At 37.9% G+C, this 20,049-nt stretch overlaps 1 protein-coding gene across 4 annotated transcripts; it reads left to right on the top strand.

Moving 5' to 3' along the window:
* Positions 1 to 624: 624 nt before the first annotated feature.
* Positions 625 to 19,777, top strand: LOC107821357 (coiled-coil domain-containing protein SCD2). Of its 4 annotated transcripts, XM_016647795.2 has the most exons (18): positions 625 to 1,396; positions 1,881 to 2,053; positions 2,463 to 2,538; positions 2,704 to 2,745; positions 2,841 to 2,903; positions 3,608 to 3,657; positions 3,770 to 3,797; positions 4,246 to 4,320; positions 4,398 to 4,508; positions 4,595 to 4,655; positions 5,319 to 5,435; positions 5,525 to 5,643; positions 6,265 to 6,334; positions 15,408 to 15,449; positions 15,885 to 15,925; positions 16,323 to 16,449; positions 16,719 to 16,767; positions 19,268 to 19,777. In XM_016647795.2, the coding sequence occupies exons 1-18, from the start codon at positions 989 to 991 to the stop codon at positions 19,269 to 19,271; spliced, it is 1,656 nt and encodes a 551-aa protein (XP_016503281.1). In that variant the 5' UTR covers positions 625 to 988; the 3' UTR covers positions 19,272 to 19,777. The 4 variants fall into 4 exon arrangements, 2 of the variants coding, with proteins under 2 accessions (XP_016503281.1, XP_016503280.1); XR_012709539.1 differs by lacking the exon at positions 15,885 to 15,925 and having other exon boundaries at positions 19,268 to 19,358; XM_016647794.2 differs by lacking the exon at positions 16,719 to 16,767.
* Positions 19,778 to 20,049: the final 272 nt, after the last annotated feature.

The raw sequence follows: 20,049 nt of genomic DNA, 5'->3' as shown, positions 1-20,049 counted from the left end.
CTTGTGTTATATACGTCATAAGGTAAATTTGACATAACTTTATAAATAATTGTCAAAGTACAATAGAAAAAAGTAATACTGTTTGGAGGTGATTTAAAGATGGACAATTATATATTTTACTTTTAAGAGAGAGAAGCCAAAGTTATAGAAAATCTACACGAAAAACGTCATCTATAAAGAAGAATTAGATATGATATTAACACACTAAATATTTATACACTATAAATTAGATACTTTCTAACTTAACTAAATTGATCATCTTTATAGAATAAGAGGGTGTTTGGATTGGCTTATAAAAAGTAGTTTTTAAGCTAAAAACCAAAAGTCATAAGTTGGTAATACCCAACTTTTAGCTTTTGGCTTATTTTGTACTTTTTATACCTAAAAGTAAGTGCTTTTAAGCACTTTTATCATTGCCAAACACCACACAAACTAAAAAAGTGCTTAAAAGCCAATAAGCGCTTAAAATAAGGCAATCCAAACACCCTCTAAGGCGATATCATTTTGAATTCAAGTATATTTTAGTATTTAAATGAATACTGTATTTTTATCATGTTAATTACTTTATAATGATCATTTCAACGTATAATTTATTACTAAATTTAGTTAGTTATTTTTTCACAGAAAAGTTCTTACTAAAAATTTATGTGCAACACACATACATATTATCTAGTCAATTGCAAAAGCATGTAAATACCAAGTTGCCAACTATTTTGAAAATAGTGGATCAAGAAGAAAGAGTGACTTAACTAAAATAATTTGAGAAATTTTGGCTCACTCGACGGACCGAGTGATTTTAAAAGTTTATTGATGGTAATTGGCTCCAACTGTACAAGGCAAATATCTGTCTCCGTCAATCTCTCCGGCGGAGAAGAGAAGCTTCTGTAATAATGAACCCCCAAATCTAGCCAGTTTCGACCTACATTCTCCCTCACCATTTCGTAACCTAAATAATTTTGTACTGAACTCATCAACAACTAGTATTAAAATGGATCGGGCGAGAACAGCAAGTCCAAGGCAGTTAAGGAAATGGAGCAGCGAATCCGGAGCAGCTCCGACTCTGATTTCCGGGTCTTCATCACCTGGACGTCCACATCATCATGGCCGGTCTTCCTCAGTCTCCGGCGGCATGATGTCCAACATTAAGCGCACTCAGAATGTTGCTGCAAAAGCTGCTGCCCAGCGCCTCGCTCAAGTCATGGCCTCACAAGCTGCTTCTGCTGGTAATGACGATGACGACGATGATAATGATGATCTTGGATTCCGATTTGCACCTCCCTCTTTTTCCCGTTCCAACGGCACTAGTGCTACCGACAACACTAATGCTACCAACAACACTAATGCTGCGGCTATTCAGTCCGCTAAGCTCAATAATAGTAGATCATCTTCCCCTCTGGTAATATCAAGACCTCGATCTGCTTATCCAGTCTTGATTTACATTTCCTTGTGTGTGTATGTTACTTTATGAGATTTAGCTTCAGCGTTGCTGTTGTTTTGATGGAGACCGGAGAGTTCTGAAATATTGACAACATTTCACTTCTACATAGATAATGAAGTATAATCCAGTATGAATGTGTTCAAATTGAACTGCATTTGTAACTGATTTCAGTTATATAAGTTCTGTTCTTCAACCGTATTGCAAAAAAGCTCTGAAAATCTTTGTGTTGGCTCCCTTCAGAAAGTGGCTCTAGCTCAAGAGACTGGCTAGTTGTTAAATCTCTTTGGATAATTCTGGGTTTTTCCTAAAAATTGTGATATAAAGTACGGAGGGGATACAGTTAAACAAATTTAATCTAGATGAGCATATGCAGTGACATGTTAGTTTGAGTTGTAATTACCTCTGTATGATAATTGTCTCCATTTGCTGCTTCTGTGAGTAGCTAGCTAGGAATTTTGTTGAGGAAAACCCGTCGTCTCTTCGTTCAACATCAGCAGGAAGAGCAAATGTGCCAACTCGTCCTCCACCATCAATACCAAGTACCCGACAGCCTGTGAAGACTCCTTCACCTATACCCCCAATCGAGCCTCCAACCAACAAGCTGAGAGAGAAAAGGTATAATGAGCTTCTTTTTCTGGTTTTCCTTTTTTTCTTTTCAGTCTAACATTCCCATGAACAAGCAGCTGGAGCAAAGGGTCTAAAACATGTGTTTTTTCTTTTCTTTTGTGGGTTGTATCTTCTGCTTGTTACATATTCCATAGTTTACCAAGTTCTTGCAATTGTGTCATTAATAAATTTTTTAAGTCTAAAAATATTTGCCTTTTGATTGTATGCTATTGCTATGATAGTTCAAAAGGATGTTGGACTGGCCTAAACCTTCTGTTCTCGTGTAGTTCTGTTAATGGCAAGACTGAAGCAGTGCAAGTGTCTTAAGGCGCATGAGCTTCCTCCATATATATGCAGAAGATGCTTTAGCAAGATTCAGTTCCTTTTCTCTGCACTCATCATCTAACTTGTAATGCAGATTCTCGCCAGATTTAAGACAATTTAACTTGAAAGATACAGGAGATAACCGTGCTGCTTCTGCGCTTCATGATGAAGTATGTTCTTTTTGCTATCAAATTGATACCTTTCTATTCTTACATGCATAGTATTCAGTCATCAGACAAGTAAAGTACCTGCTGTCTCTTTATGCATGTAAACACTTGGATATACCACTTGACTTCAGTGCCTCCTTTCTGCTCTAACCTTTACTTTTTTGGCAGCTTGATATGCTACAAGAAGAAAATGAAAATCTGCTTGGAAAGGTGCATGTTTCAGCAATTCTTTTCCTCTGCTTTATTTGCATTAAGCTATGCATCTCTGCATGTGTTTATACTGAAGTTGCGAATTATTTGTGCAGCTTAGAGGTACTGAAATGAGTTACGATGAAGCAGAAGCTAGAGTGAAGGAGCTTGAGAAACAGGTTATGCCATTGTTATGCCAAATTGTGTAATAATCCTTTGTCTGGAAAACTTGTAATATTCATTTGTTTTCCCCCTCCAGTGTATAAGAGCCTCAGTGCTTCATTAGTGGAATTTTACTTGTTTACCTGACAGAGAACAACAACAACAACCCAGTAAAATCCCATTAGTAGGGTCTGGGGAGGGTAGTGTGTACGCAGACCTTACCCCTACCCCGAAGGAGTAGAGAGGCTGTTTCCGAAAGAACCTTGGCTCAAGAAAACAAAAAGATAAAAGAAGACAATATTAGTATCACCACAGAAATCATAGGAAAAATATGAACAACATGAAATCCAGACTAAAGATGCAAAGCAAAAGCGATAGCTAGTAAATAGGTCCTACACTGAAAAGCGAAATAGTAAGACACAATATTGCCACTAGCTATCTTAGACAAAAACCCTGAAAGAGAATGAAAGCAATAAACTTATGTTTTTATCTTTGTATTTTGATAAGTAAGAAGCGAAAACCTTAAACATAATCAGCGTGTCATTCTAGTATGAACACCTCCTTTATCACAAAAAAGAAAAGAGATGATAATGATTATAAACACCTTATTTGGAAATTTTGCTGGATAAATGTTATTGATTCTTATTTTATGACTTATGCACCATGGGCATCTTCAATTTAAACTTCATCTGACAGTTGAAAGGCATTTCTTATGCATCAGGTTGCAGCACTTGGAGAAGGAGTATCTTTAGAAGCAAAGTTGTTAAGCAGGTAAAAGTCTTCCACGTATTCATCTTTGCACTGAATTTTGTGTTAATACGATGATAAGATTCGTTTTTGGTGGATATGTATATATCATGATAAGACTTTTTATCATTTGCAGGAAGGAAGCCTCTTTGCGCCAAAGGGAGGTCAGTGGGGATATTGAGTTAATTGCAGATTAATTTGTCAGGCTGATTCTTGTCTCTGGCTTTTTGTTTGAGAGGAAGTTTATTTAAAAAGCATAAAATACTAAAAATCATTCATCATCGAATGAATAGCAGAATACAGAAGAAAAAGTTTATCTTGGCCTGTATGGCTAGACATTACTCCACATATTTAGGAAAATACAGACACAAACACAGGGTCAGAGTAGCACGGGCCATATGATTACTTTTAGTATGGACACATGGTAGAGTATATTCATTTCCTTATTCTCAATAAACTTTTAAGTAGAAGTTTATGTTATTCTTTATAAGTTAATCTGTCTGAGTCTTCCTTGAATACCATGCCCACATGTTACATCAGCATTGTTCTGTCTGTGTAACTGCTTTCAAGTGTACTGCAATTTCAATCATAGTGGAAGATTAATTGATGCAGGCTGCACTGAAAGACGCAAAACAAGCCAAGAATGGGATAGATGTGGAACTTGCAAACCTCTGTTCTAATGTTCAGGTGAACATGACCACCATGTAATGCTACTGAATGTCTGGTTTGTTTTATCTAATTTTTTAATACTATGTTTGACCTAGAAAGCAAAAGAGGACGCAGCTGCTGCTGTATATCAACTTCAAGGGGCTGAATCTGAGGTTAAAACTCTACGCTCTATGACACAAAGGATGGTTTTAACCCAGAATGAGATGGTATCTAGCTGCACCTTTTTATACTGCTTTCGTAATTATAATTTTTCATTACAATACTTTAACTTCCTGGCATATTCATATTGCAGGAAGATGTTGTTCTTAAAAGATGCTGGCTTGCACGTTATTGGGGTTTAGCAGCTCAGTTTGGTAAGTAATGCATCCGAGATTTGTCTTTTTCCTAGTTACACTAGATCTCTACTGTCTGAAGTAGAAAAACATTTTTTCCTGACTTCAACCCTTTCCTTTTTCCTTTGATATTTCCTGTCTATGCTGCTCATACTAACCTTTGATCATTAGTTATAGACTTGAAATGGTTTTATGAAGTCCCCCAAGTCATGTCAATTTAGCTTTCGAAAAAAGAGGCAAAAAAGTACATAAGAGTTAGAAAATCAATAAATGAGACGCAAAAATTACAATAGCGCATTTGAATATTGTTAGATTGTAAGGAAGCGCTTTTTACTCCAAATGTGACAATGCAAAGAGGGAACATATAATAAGTGATATCAGTGCCAGTAACCTCACTTAGAAAACTTAATGCAAATTAACTATCATTACATTGTTTTACAACTATACAAAAGGAGATTGACTTTTCGTAATGGATTGCATCAATTGGATACTTCTTTTGCTATTTTGCCGCAGATGAATGCTCTGTCTGCTGCTAGGTTCTAATTGCATTTGTGTCCACTCAATGCTTTATTTTTTGTAAGCGTTGACCCCGTGTACCCCTCTGTTCTTGTCTTAGTGCTTTGTATATAAGAAGTGTTACCAGTTTTGAGTGTAAAGTTAATGTTGCTCTTTTTTCTCTTCCAGGTATTTGTGCAGATATTGCTGCTTCAAAACACGAGTACTGGTCATCCTTTGCACCTCTTCCTTTTGAATTGGTTATCTCTGCTGGACAAAAGGCAAAGGAAGAATTTTTGGAAAAAGGCAAGCATGATTAAACCTAGCTACTTGTCTGTGTAAATGGTAGACTTTTTCAATGGGCATTGATGAGTTCTTAGTGTTCTCTTTTGCAGGTTATGACAATCCAGAGAGGGGTAATCTTGTTCGGGATTTGAATGATCTCACTGGAGAAGGAAATATAGAAAGCATGCTTTCTGTTGAAATGGGCTTGAATGAACTTGTTTCCTTGAAGGTTACTCTAATAACTAGAGTCATTATCTAGTTCTTGCTTCTGTATTTTTTTTGGTTCCTTGAACAAAATACAACATGCATTCGTTGCCCTGTTTCTAAACTTTAGCTTCCAGTACTAATGATCACCAAGTCAATGATCAATTTCAACTTCAAAATTTCCACTTATGCAGTTTAAGAAGAATATGATCGATATAGATTGGTATTATGAATTTGTTAAATCATAAGTTGAGATTAATAAAAAGAATTGGTAAAATAAGAGAAGACCTACTGAATATGTACCATATTGATCACACGTAGTTATTACAGAAAGTGAAAATCATTGCTTTTATACTAGGATGGGTGGAATTATGTTAGTTATGGTGTTCAGCCGAGGGATAAAGGCATGGGCCAACATCAGGCCAGTCCCAGGATTTGGAACACCAAGTGCATATTGATAGGGATGAAATCTACTCCATTCAATTCTTTTGCTACTTTTTTCTAGAAGTGTGTGTGTGTGTGTGTGTGTGTAAATAATCACTTGCAAGTAGAAACGTTGTCCACCAGGGTCTAGTATTCTTTTATTCTCCTTTCTAGGTGGAAGAATAGAGCACTGCATTACCATTTAATGATATCCTTGATCCAGGTTGAGGATGCCATAGTGCTTGCACTGGCTCAACAACGACGTCCAAACTCCACTCGAACATCAATTTCAGGTTTTTCTCGTCTGATTCTTAAACATGTAATTAACTATTGATATGTTCAGATGCTTCTGTACAGATCTCTGAACTTCCTTAAGCCCTGCTTGCAAATAAATGTATGTGTTGCATGCTCTAATCAGCTGTCATTTGTTTGCACATTTATAAATCTGTCAATGGAGACTCTACGGTCAAGGATTGTGGTTTGCTGCTTGAAATGCTCTGCCTCATAAATCTTAATATTAAAATTTAGGGCTGTTTATACCCTCTATCCTAATGTAGATATCCACCTGTACCGTTATGTCTTTTCAAATTATAGACTTCTATATGATAGGAAGCAAATGGTACATCATTGTTATGTAGTGCAGAAACTTTACATGACAGTTGTCTTGCAGTTTTTTCCTTTTTTGTTTGTTAACAAATAAAATGGTAACTGGTTGCCTGCCTCCACATGTTCTCATGAAAATGTCGAAGAATAAATTGAGCTCTTTATATCAATAACCAGTAATTTTCAAGGCAAAATTGGGAATCACAAGCTGGGACTCACCTCATGGCTCACCCTGTGGGAGGCAGACTCTAAATGAACTCGGAAGGACAAGAATCTCATGGGGTTAATACCCCAATACTTTTAGTGTTGCAAGCTTCTCTTAAAAAAAATTTGGGGGTTGCATCTGACTTTCGCCAGAAGATGCAAGTAGCACGCACTGGGGATAAATGAGAAAAGATCGCTTACGATGGTTCAGTCATATTCCACATCGACCTACATATGTACCAGTCCGTAGGTGTAAAAATATGGTGAATGAAAGTGTTAAAAGGGGACGAGTAGACCAAAAATCACATGGAAGGAAGTTCCCAAAAAACCTGCAAATTCTTGGAATCAATGCAGATTGTGAGAAAGCACGAGAGAAAAATACTATTGATATTCTATTCAATTATAATACAGTGAGTCTTATTTATACAATACATATCCTACTCCTATTCTATGTGGGACTCAAACTAATTTACGTTATTTACATAACTATCTAACACTCCCTCAAATCGATGCATACAAATCATATGTACCGAGCTGGTTGCATATGTAACTAATACGAGGACTAGTGAGAGACTTGGTGAAATATCTGCAAGCTGATACTTTGTAGTAATATCTCCTAAGAGTATCTTTTCTCTAACGAAGTGACAATCAATCTCAATGTGTTTAGTTCTCTCATGTAACACCAGATTTGATGCAATATGAAGGGAAACTTGATTATCACACATAAGTTCCATCTTGCTGATCTCACCAAATTTCAACTCCTGAGCAACTGTTTGATCCAAACTAGCTCCCATGTTGCCATAGCCATTGCTCGATACTCTGCTTCTGCACTAGACCGAGCAACCACATTCTGTTTCTTGTTCTTCCAAGATACCAAATTACATCCTACTAAAACACAATATCCAGACATAGAACGTCTATCAAAAGGTGATCCTGCCCAATCAACACTGAGTATCCAACAGTCTGCTCATGGCCTTGATCCACAAACAATAATCCTTTGCCCGGAGCTGATTTTATATGCCGAAGAATGTGGACAACTGCATCCCAATGACTATCACATGGAGAATCCATAAACCGACTCACAATACTCATAGGAAAGAAAATGTCAGGTCCGGTCACTGTGAGGTAATTTAATTTACCAACTAGCCGCCTATATCTTGCAAGATCATTAAGCAGCTTCCCCTGTCCTTGCAGAAGTTTAGAATTCAGATCCATAGGAGTATCAACAAGTCTACAACCTGTCGTTCGTGTCTACTCAAGAATGTCCAAGACATACTTCTGTTGTGAGATCACAATACCTGAACTATATTGAGCGACCTCAATACCTAGAAAATACTTTAATCTGCGTAGTTCGTTAGTCTAAAAGTGCTGAAAGAGATGGTTTTTCAAACTAGTAATACTATCCTGATCATTGCAGGTAATAACAATATCGTCAACATAAACCACTAGATAAATACAGAGATTTGGAGCAGAATGCCGATAAAATACAGAGTGATCAGCTTCACTACGAGTCATGCCAAACTCCTGAATTACTGTGCTGAACTTACCAAACCAAGCCCGAAGAGACTGTTTCAAATCATATCGTGACCTGCGCAATCGGCATACAAGACCACTAGACTCCCCCCGAGCAACAAAACTAGGTGGTTGTTCCATATAAACCTCACCCTCAAGATCACCGTGAAGAAAAACATTCTTAATGTCCAATTGATAGAGAGGCCTGTGGCGAACAACAACCATGGATAGAAAAAGCCGGATTGATGCTATTTTAGCCACGGGAGAGAAAGTATCACTATAATCGAGCCCAAATATCTGAGTATACCCTTTGGCAAACAAGACGAGCCTTAAGTCGATCAACTTGGCCATCTAGACCAACTTTGACTACATACACCTAACGACAACCAATAGTAGATTTAATTGAAGGAAGATGAACAAGCTCCTAAGTACCACTCGTATGTAAAGCAGACATCTCATCAATCATAGCCTTTCACCACCCTGAATGCGATAATGCTTCACCTGTAGACTTAGGGATGGAAACAGAGGACAAAGATGATACAAACGCATAATGTAGTGATAATAGACGATGATAACTTAAACCGACATTGTGGGGATAAGTGTGGATCGTATACCTTTTCGAAGTGCAATCAACTGACTAAGAGGAGGCAAGTCTGCAGTAGGAGCAAGGTCAGGTGCAGGACGTGAATCGGCTGGGTTTGATGCTGGGCGCTGACGACGATGATAAGTTAGAAGTGGTGGAGCTGTAGGCGGGGGAGCTGAAACTGGAGTTTTAGGTGGTGGAGCTGGAATTGTGGAGTAAGATGAACGAGAAATAGTGACTGAATCTCCAAAAGATGGAACTGGTAGCACCTCAGAAATATCTAAGTGATCAGCTGGACTTGTGAAGTATGACTGGGTTTCAAAGAAGGTAACATCAACGGACATAAGGTACAGCTGGAGGTCAGGTGAATAACATCAATATCCCTTTTGCTTTCTCGAGTAACCCAAAAATATGCACTTAAGAGCACAAGGAGCTAACTTATCTTTTCCTGGAGTGAGGTTATGACCAAAACACGTGATATCTGAGGACTACATACGATTAATAAGATAACAAGATATGAGAACTGCATCCTCCCAAAAACGCAACGGAAGATGAGACTGTATGAGTAGGGTACGAGCAGTTTCAATGAGATGTCTACTCTTTCTTTCAGCTATCCCATTTTATTGAGATGTGTACGGACAAGATGTTTGATGGATGATTCCATGAGAGTTCATAAATTGCTGAAATGGGGAAGACAAATACTCTAGGGCATTATCACTACGAAATGTGCGGATAGAAACCCCAAATTGGTTTTGAATTTCAGCGTTGACAGTTTGGAAAATAGAAAACAATTCAGATTGATTTTTCATCAAAAATATCCAAGTGCATCGGGAATAATCATCAATGAAACTGACAAAGTAGTGAAATCCCAAGGTAGAACTGACTCGACTAGGACCCCAAACATCTGAAAGGACTTAAGTGAAAGGTGACTCTGCTCGAGTATCAGGACACCGAGGGAAATGAGAGCGAGTATGCTTCCCGAGCTGACATGACTCACACTCTAGAGTGGGCAAGTGAGATAATCCAGATACCATTTTCTGAAGTGTTGACAAACTGAAATGTCCCAACCAGTAACATAACAAGTTGTTGAAGAAAGACAAGATTTGAGTTCATGTGATAAAAGCAAGGATAAGGTAATAAAGTCCATTTGATTCATGCTCAGTACTAATGATCTGCCTCGTACTGCATTCTTGTATAAAAACAAGGTCATCAAAAAATAAAATAGAGCATTTAAGTGATTTGGCTAAGCAACTAACGACTATGAGATTAAAAGGACTATCGAGAACATAAAGAACTAAATCTAAAAGTAAGGAAGGAAGTGGACTTGTTTGACCTATTCCAGTTGCTATGGTTTGTGACTCGTCGGCGATTGTGACTGTTGGAAGAGATTGAGATTGAGATTGAGAATATGAAATAGTAGTGAAAAGAGATTTGTTACCAGAAATATAATTAGATGCACCTGAATCAATGACCCAAGGCTCGGAGGTTGAAGACTGGGAGACACAAGTCACGCTACTACCTGTTTGAACAACGGAAGCTATCCCTGAAGATGTCTGTTTACATGCTTTGTACTGAAGGAACTCAATATAATCCGGTAAAGAAACCATCTGGATTGGATTCGATGCATTGGATCCAACGGATTGTGAGTCAAAGGCTTCTGATACGAATGACATTATAATGTTCACTCCGGAAAAATCAGAAAATTTTCTGGAAGATATTGTTCACGCCGAAAAAATATAAAAGTGGTTGGAATTTCGTTTAAATTGGATGGGTAGGCTCGGAATTGCAAGGGGAACAAGCTGTCCTGAAGAGTTGTCGCAAAAAATGGTCGGAAGGTGCCCCAGGCGTCGACGCGTGACGTCGGAACTTCCTCGGAAAATTTTCTTCCGGCAGCGCGTGAGGGAGAGTGGAAGGTCTTGTGACAGAGTTTTTTTTATGGGCTGGTCGCCGGAGGCCGATCTACTTCGTGGTAGTGTTGGTTTTTGCACAACACTGACAAATAATGATTTTTTTTACTTGTGACAGACCTGTGTTTGCCGGAAAAAGACTTCCGGTTGACTGATTTCTCTTTCCAGAGTCGCTGAAATTTATGCACAGCGATAAATCTCTCACGATTGCTCTGGTACCATTTGAGAAAACGCGGGAGAAAAATATTATTGATATTCTATTCAATTATAATACAGTGAGCTCTATTTATATAATACATATCCTCCTCCTATTTTATGTGGGACTCGGACTAATTTACGTTGTTTACATAGCTATCTAACACAAATAGGGCACAATGAAAGAAAAGATGCATATAGGTGATATCAGCTAGTCGAGAATAGGTTTTAGTCTTGTTAGAGAACTTCTTAACTTATCTTTCACTTTTATTGAAAATGTTGGTTTATGTTTAGTCAACAATGGCATGCCAATTGGAAGAGTTGGTGGAAAGAGTTGGTGTGGATGCTAGGAGGAAGCTTCCTCCTTTGATGTCACCCATGACATCAAGAGGAGGTAGTTTGATGTCACCAATGCCATCAAGAGGAGGTCTTTACCTCTATAAATAGATGCACTCCTTCACTTGTAGAAATCATCCCAAAAATAATACAACACATTGTAGTGAGTAGAGAGTTAAAATGAGAAATTCTCTTAAGTGTAATTGGGAACTCTCCCCTTCCTTTGTTAATATTAAAAAGGCAACTGTTCTCTGGTGGACGTAGGATTATTTTGATCCGAACCACGTTAAATCTTGTGTTCTTTCTTTTACGTTTCCGCTAACAATTGGTATCAGAGCGACAGAATTCTTTAACGATCCAAGGAGGAAGAACAAGCAAAGATGAGTTCCATGAAGTTTGAAATTGATAGATTCAATGGACGCAACAACTTCAATATCTGGAAGATCCAGATGATGGCGTTACTGCGGAGGGAAGGTTCAATCCATGCTATTGACGGAAAGTATCCTACAGATATATCAGCTCCCGACAAGGAGAAGATTGAAGGGGATGCATTGAGTGCAATCCAAATATCCCTTGCACCTAACGTGCTTTGTGAAGTGAGTACGGGTACCGAAGAGACGACCAAACAGTTATGGGAAAAGCTAAAAGGGCTATACCAAGACCGATCAGTGACAACAAGAATGTTGTTACAACGACGTCTTCACACATTTAAGATGGGGCCAGGTACTTCGTTACAAGATCATTTAGATGCGTTTAATAAACTTGTCATGGACTTACAGATTGCAGGAATTAAAAGGGAGGAGGAGACGCTTGCATGTGCTTTGCTATTTTCATTGACTTCAGGATATCGTGATATTGAGAATTCAATGATGTATAGCAAGGAGCCTATCAAGCTTGAGCAAGTGCGATAGACACTTAACTCTAGTGATGTGCGGAGGCACATTGAAGGAGATAGAGATGACCAGGCAAGTGGGCTCTTTGTGAGAGACCGGACTAGCCAACAGGGAAAGAGCAAATCAAAGCACAGATCAAAGTCTCGTGTGAACAAGAAGAATACAGAGTGTTGGGGTTGTGGCAAGAAGGGGCACTTTGAACGAGATTGCCCAATGTCAAAGTCCAAGGAAAAGGCGAGTGCATCTACAGTTGAACAGGTACATAATTTTGATAATGATTATGTACTAACAACATCGTGTAATAATAATAGTAGTTATGAAAACAAATGGGTGTTAGACTCTGCTTGTACTCTGCATATGACGTTCCGAAAAGACTGGTTTAGCAGCTACGAGAAAAGTGGAGGAACCGTAGTAATGGGCAATAATGCAACTTGTGCAATAGTTGGCATTGACTCAGTTCGGGTTCGCTGCCATGATGGAATCGTGAGGACTATTACACAAGTCCGTCATGTTCCTGATCTGAAGAAGAATTTGATCTCCTTGGGTACTCTGGATGAACAAGGCTACAGGTACATGAGCGAAGCAGGAACTATGAAGGTGACTAAAGGTTCTTTAGTCATGCTGAAAGGCAAGCTGAAGAACGACCTTTACACATTGGCCGGAAGCACCATTGTTGGCTCTGCAAATGCATCTACAGTGCAGTTATCTAATGATGACAAGGCAAGACTATGGCACATGAGACTGGGTCATATGAGCGCACGTGGACTGGAGATGTTGAGCAATCGTAAACTTTTGGAAGGTGAGAAGATCAGCACGCTTGACTTCTGTGAGCACTGCGTTCTAGGGAAGCAGAAGAAGGTCAGCTTTAGCACTGCCAAACACAAGACAAGAGGAGTGCTAGACTACATTCATTCAGATTTATGGAGTCCTTCTAAACTTCCATCGAAGGGCGGAAAGAGGTATCTTCTCATTTTTATTGATGATTTCTCACGAAAGGTTTGGGTGTATTTTTTGAAGGCAAAAAGTGATGCTTTTGAAGCATTTAAAGAGTGGAAGATTTTGGTTGAAAATCAAATGGAGCGGAAAATCAAGTATCTTCGCACAGACAATGGCTTGGAGTTTTGCAATGAAGAGCTTAATGAATTCTGCAAGGTTCATGGGATCTCAAGACATAGGACTGTCAGGCATACCTCACAGCAGAATGGAGTTGCTGAGAGAATGAACATAACTCTTCTTGAAAAGGCTCGTTGTATGCTCCTACAAGCCAAAATGTCCAAAGTATTTGGGCTGAAGCAGTTCACACTACTGCTCATATTGTCAATCGATCTCCAGCATCGGCAATTGACTTTAAGACTCCGAATGAGGTATGGTCAGGTGAACCCTCTAACTATTCATACTTACGAGTATTTGGGTGTCCAGCTTATTATCACGTTAATGAAGGAAAGCTTGAACCAAGGGCTAAGAAGGCCATATTCGTAGGGTATGTGGATGGAGTAAAAGGGTACAAACTTTGGTGTTTGTCTTTACTCAAATTTATAATTAGTAGAGATGTCACCTTCGATGAATCCTCTATACTTGATCCCCGTAAAGTTTCCGTGGAGTTTTCAGGAAACAAGAACAACGAGCAGGTGGAGCTTCCGGTGGAGCTTGCCAAGGAAAAGGATCAAGAGACTCAGGTTAAAGATGAGTCAGAAGATGTAGGCCTTTAAGAACTTGCTGTCAATGAACCATACACAATTGCGAAGGGGAGGGAGAAGAGGCAGACACGAGAACCGGAGCGCCTTATAAATCAAGCAAACTTGATTGCATATGCGTTCGTAGCTGCACAAGAAGAGATTAAAGATCTGGAGCCCTCCTCGTATATTGAAACAACTTCTTGCAAGGATGCTGCACAATGGCGGTTAGCCATGACTGCAGAGATGGAGTCTCTTCACAAGAATCAAACATGGGTCTTAGTGAAAAGACAAAAGGGGAAGAGGACAGTTGGATGCAAGTGGGTCTACCGAAAGAAAGAGGGAATTCCTGAAGTGGAAGATGCTAGGTTCAAGGCGAGATTGGTTGCAAAAGGTTTCAGCCAAAAGGAGGGAATTGACTACAATGAGATTTTCTCTCCGGTCGTGAAGCATAGCTCAATTCGCGTGCTACTAGCATTGGTTGCACAATTTGACTTGGAGCTTCAACAACTTGATGTCAAAACTGCTTTCTTACACGGTGATCTAGAAGAGACAATCTATATGGATCAACCTGAAGGTTTCCTAGCTGAGGTAAAAGAAGATCACGTATGCCAACTAAAGAAGTCTTTGTATGGTTTGAAGCAATCCCCTAGACAGTGGTACAAGAGGTTTGATGCATTCATGACTACACATGAATTCTCAAGGAGTGCATTTGATAGCTGTGTGTATCACAAGAAGATGTCTGAGATAAATGCTTTGAAAAAACTATTGAGTAAGGAATTTGACATGAAGGATTTAGGTGCTGCAAAGAAACACATTGATGTCAGATTTCATTTTATTCGAGATGTTATTGATGAGGGAACTATCAAGGTCGTGAAGGTTATCACAGACGATAATGCTGCAGACATGTTGACCAAGATAGTCCCGCTCGCTAAGTTTGCACACTGCAAGGACTTGGCGGGGGTGTGCATCAACTGATGCAACTCCGAAGAGAACAGTTGCTAGGTGGAGGTGGTATGTTCAACAATGGTTTGATTCTTCTTGTTTCTTACAACGGGGTTGCCCAGTAAGCTTAGAAGTTTTGGCCAGAGTTGTTCACACGCTCGAAACGCAAACCAAGGTGGAGATTGAAAATGTTGGTTTATGTTTAGTCAACAATGACATGCTGAAAATGTTGGTTTATGTTTAATCAACAATGGCATGCCAATTGGAAGAGTTGGTGGAAAGAGTTGGTGTGGATGCTAGCACATCTAGGTTTACCTTCTCAATAATAAGATCTTCTATGTTGTGGCATATGCAAACCTGTCAGCTGATTTTAAATGCAGATGCTCGTTTATATATTTTCTTTTGTTAATTCCTTCCATCTGTTCTACAATTCTAAAAGTCATCTTCTCTTTTAACTACAGAAGTATGATCCTTCTAGATTGATTGTGTTTTATTATCTGAATTAATTATTGCAGACATCAAATCACCAATTGATCCGAAGTATATCGAGGCATTTGGTAAGTCCATCTGATTTATCATTCTAGTGAGGACACAATTTTTGCATTTAGGTCTTTAGATTCCTTTATCAAAGTAATTGCCCCTCTCACAGAATCCTACTTAACTAGCTGGAATAAACAAGCAACTCAATCTGTTAAAATTTGTAACTTTCTTTCCTTTGGATTTTTAATTTTAATTTTTAATTTTTTATGTTATACTTTGATTTTAGCTTAAACATGGAAAACAGCGAGGTGCTCATCCAAACTTGTCTATTTATTTACATACTTGTCATCGGCTTAGACATGGCAAAAGAACGGTGTGCCTATCTTGAGCTTGTTTTGGCAAATCCCTGGTCTTGTCTGATTTGAATAAGTTTTCCAATGCCTTGATCTTGTAACAGCTTTTTGGAATCCTTTTTAGAGAGAATATTATGTAAAATTTTCATTATTTTTCAGAACTCAGCCCCGAGGAGTCTGAAGATGTCCTTTTCAAGGAGGTATATAATACATCTTGTAGTTACACTTACCTTTCTGATTCCTCGTTATACCACATATCCAGCGAGCTAGGATCCTTAATCATCTTGTCATTGAGTACTTCCTCTTTTTTTTTTTTTTTGTTTTTCACAAGTCTGCTTACTTCTCTCAAAACTAAGTGCGATAAATGTAAAAACAGTTCTATTCTACGTCTTAATATAAATTACCAATTTGCAAAATAACAATTTTCTTCACTTAAATAGGAATCTGTATCTTATCACACTATAATAGGAGAGTTCTGAAAATTCAGCATACTTTGTTCTTATCAGGACAACATTGAGATGAATTACATCTTTTAGTTCACACTGCTCTGCTCCTTTTCTCTACGCTAAGCTTGCCTTCAAAATTTCACTTGCTTAGGCATGGCTAACTTACTTTTGGAGGAGAGCCAAAGCTCATGGTATACAGGAGGATAAAGCCAATAAAAATTTTCAATTTTGGAGTAGTCGCAGCGGGCACGCACCAACTTCTCATGACGCTGTTGATGGTACATTCCACACCTATAAAGCCTGTTATCTAGGTTTTTTTTTGATAAACCATGTCTAGAAGTACTAAATTCTTTAGACCACCATGTGATCTCTATTATATTGCACACAATAATTATTTAAATGTGTTGTGAAAACTTAAGTTGGTAAAATAAACAAGGTAGTACTCCATTAGTTTCAAATTATGTCATGCTTCGAATTTTTAATGTCACAGTAGATTAATCTCTAAGTTATTTTTCTATATTTGTTGCAAATATGCATGGGCGAGAAGATGAGAGAAATGTTAACATAGAAGTGGATACAAGCTTAGGGTGCAGGAGGTAAAATTACTTAATTACGCTTTGCTGAGACTTTTGACAAGTTGAAGGACTCCTACAATATTACTTTTTCTTGAAATAAAAAGTTCCACGATAAATTAGCCAAAAAGGTAAAGTAAATAGTACAGTAAATTACTAAAAGAGGCAGAATAAATCTTGCTTAGTAAATGAAGTTGTTATGCAAGCTTTCTAATATATGTTGAATAAACAGAATAATTTGATGTACTTATATGTAAATAAATATGGTTATTTCTTTCAAAAGACGTATATCCCTCCCGCAATAAGTCAAAAGACAACAATAAATATTAGCTATGTTCTCTAGTTTGTATGTTGCGAGCTCCACCGCCCTCTCTCTAGAACATCCTTAGTATAACTACCCTACCGTTGCACTTTTGGATCATATTTTCCCCTCACCCGTTAAATCCTTCATCCCAACTTAAAAAATACACGTGGCAAGCCTAGTAGGGTTTGGGGTAGAGTGTACGCAGACCTTATCCCTACCTTGTGAAGGTAGAGAGGCATGTCACGAAACATGCTAGTATATTAAACAAAAAATATCCTAAGAATGCCCTTTCAGAAACACTAAACAATAATCAGTCTCTTTATGTGTTTCATGTAAATAGAAACAATTAACAATTCGGTAATAAGCTCGGTAAACGCCATATAATATCAAATATTCATCTTTGGGAGGCTTCCAGGAACGGATCATGTAATCGGTATAACTTTTGACCTCTTCGCAGGAAGTCAAATATAACGGTAGTCCCTACTCGAGGGAAATCGGTAACAAGGTGCACTGTAATTGGTAGTCAAATATAACGGTAGTCAAATATAATGGTAGTCCAGTAATTGGTTATCCGTAATTTACAAGGTGCACCCGGTCCAAGGAACATGTCGTTAGCTAGGGGATCCTTCAAAGTCTCCTCCCACTTACGCTTGTCTTTGTAATCAGTCGATACTCGTATGAATTTTTTTTTTAAAAAAGTACAGGACATTTCAATTCTTATTTAAATCATGTAATTTCAATCGATAACAATAATCATATTTCAAGTAACGGTAAAATATGTCTAGTAGAGTGAGAACATTTAAAATAACGCTAATCATCTTAAATAAACATTTCTTTAATATATCAAGTAAAGGACTTGTCCTACGTGCAAATTCAAACCAGGCGGTAACATATTCATATTTACAATTATGTGTAAATCATGCAAGTTATGGAAACATAAACTGCGGTAAGGTTACTACTCATTGTACTCATGTCGAAATATTGAACTTGTCGCTGCGAGTTCTTCGTTTGACTTCAACTACCTATATCGTTACAAAACCAATTTATGTATCAACTCCACGAGTACCAGTATAGTCGGTTAAATTCTGTTAAACTTAATTCATTTCCCTGTTTTCATTCCTCGGGATATGACTTATCTTCTGCTAACCAACTAATATACTAAAAAAGAATCTGATTTGTTTGACATACTAATTAACTGTACTCTTGTCCACACGTAGTGTTACTAAGCACTTATACTCTCTACAGTAGAGTGCTTGCTTTAAACTTATAGAAATCTTAATTATTTGGTAGAAAGTTCATGTATCAAAATACCTTAAGTTCCAGTTTTTTTCCCTTTAGTTAACGGAACAATAGCTAATAATAAATTAGGTATTGAGTAAATTCAATTTACCTTGTTCTTCTCCACAAAAAGAAACCCAAGATGGACAGAAAATCCCTTAGAATCAAGAATCACGGTACTGGAGCTTCAACTTGAACTAGGACTCTAAAGTTTCCTCCTCTTTATTTCATTAAGGCTTGGTGATAGCTCCTGTTATTACGTGCAGGAGCTGTAGTGCTCTGCCTCCCCTACCAGATCTTGCTTCTTTGAGATTTTGCAAAGAATCTCATATTTCACCCTTTTATAAACTTAATTTGATGCACTTCTGCCTAAGCCTTTGGGCTTCGGCACCTCTGTGACCTTTTTCTCTTTTTATTTTGTTTAGTTAATTACTTACTTACCCCTTTTTAATGATATGGGATATTATAGGTGGGTTTTAAATTAAAGTAAGGCAGGTCTCTTCAAGTCATTGTAGGCTTGCCAACGTGTACTCCAAAATGTTGCATGTGCGAATTGGTTTCCTTCAAAAAATGCACAACTTTTGAAGGATCCGACACACCCAACGATATTTTTGGAGAGTCCGAACAACATATGAGGTAGTTATACCAAGAAACTGAAGCGGGTAGATGTAACTTATTTTCGAGTAAAGGGGCAAATATTGCCTTTTTTTCGGTAAGATTTAACATTTCCAGCCACTTCCACAATACAAATAAGGTTGTCTGTGCATGTTGATGATCCACTCAAAATAGAAATTGCAAAATAAGTAGTATATACATTGTTTTGGAGTTTGAAATATTTTAGTTTGAATTGTCTTAGAAGTTATGATCCCTTCCTTGCAATTCTAAACTCTTATACATATAAAGACTGATTCATTTTCTAATAGTTCACACTTTATATTTTAGTTGAGCAAGGTCTGATGGAGCTAAGGAAGTTGGGCATTGAACAAAAACTATGGGAATCATCTCGGAGATAAATTGGGCATTGGTTGAGATTCTTCTGTTACTGGAGAGAAATCTTCCCTGCAGTCTAATATTACTGCCCGCTCTCTATTTTACTCACTGCATACAAGGGTCTCTTACTCTCCTTTTCCACTTACAACAGTATTATTCTCAAGAGTCATGTAATACAAAGTCCCAATCTTTTCTTTTTAGACACAACAGGAAGGGAAGGGGTCCAGTTAAGAGGTTACACAGGTTTTTGTTTAGTACAAACATGAGTATCTTGAGGATGACCGTACATAAATTCTGAAGTGAACTGTATTTAGAAAGGAGGATTTGGCTATGCTTGTTGTTCTGGGATTGATTTGCTTAGTTCCAAGTCTCGGGATTTAGATACTGTCACTACTATAGTGACTTCTTAGTATAATTAATATCCACAATTTTTGTTTATGATAGTAACCTTTTAACAGTAAATACTGTTTCCACTTAGATGTTCTTGGTTAAATTATGCAAAACCATAACTTGTGTATTATGAGGGTTGATCAGAAAGACTAAAGATTGCAAGTAATTACCCAGTAGGTTAAATTTGGAGGGACGCTTGATGACATAATTCTTTTGGAGATCACTATGTTTTAGTTCTGGGAATAAAGCCCTCTTATAATGCTTTCATTGGTGTGTTAGTAAAGTAGCATAGCAAGCTTCACAAGGCTATTACTATCCACTGGTGCGAGACGGGAAAGTAGAAC

The sequence above is a fragment of the Nicotiana tabacum genome, chromosome 5 (assembly GCF_000715075.1).
Source record: "Nicotiana tabacum cultivar K326 chromosome 5, ASM71507v2, whole genome shotgun sequence".
In the NCBI taxonomy this organism is placed as follows: Eukaryota; Viridiplantae; Streptophyta; class Magnoliopsida; order Solanales; family Solanaceae; genus Nicotiana; species Nicotiana tabacum.
This window is presented reverse-complemented; position numbering and strand designations above follow the sequence as displayed.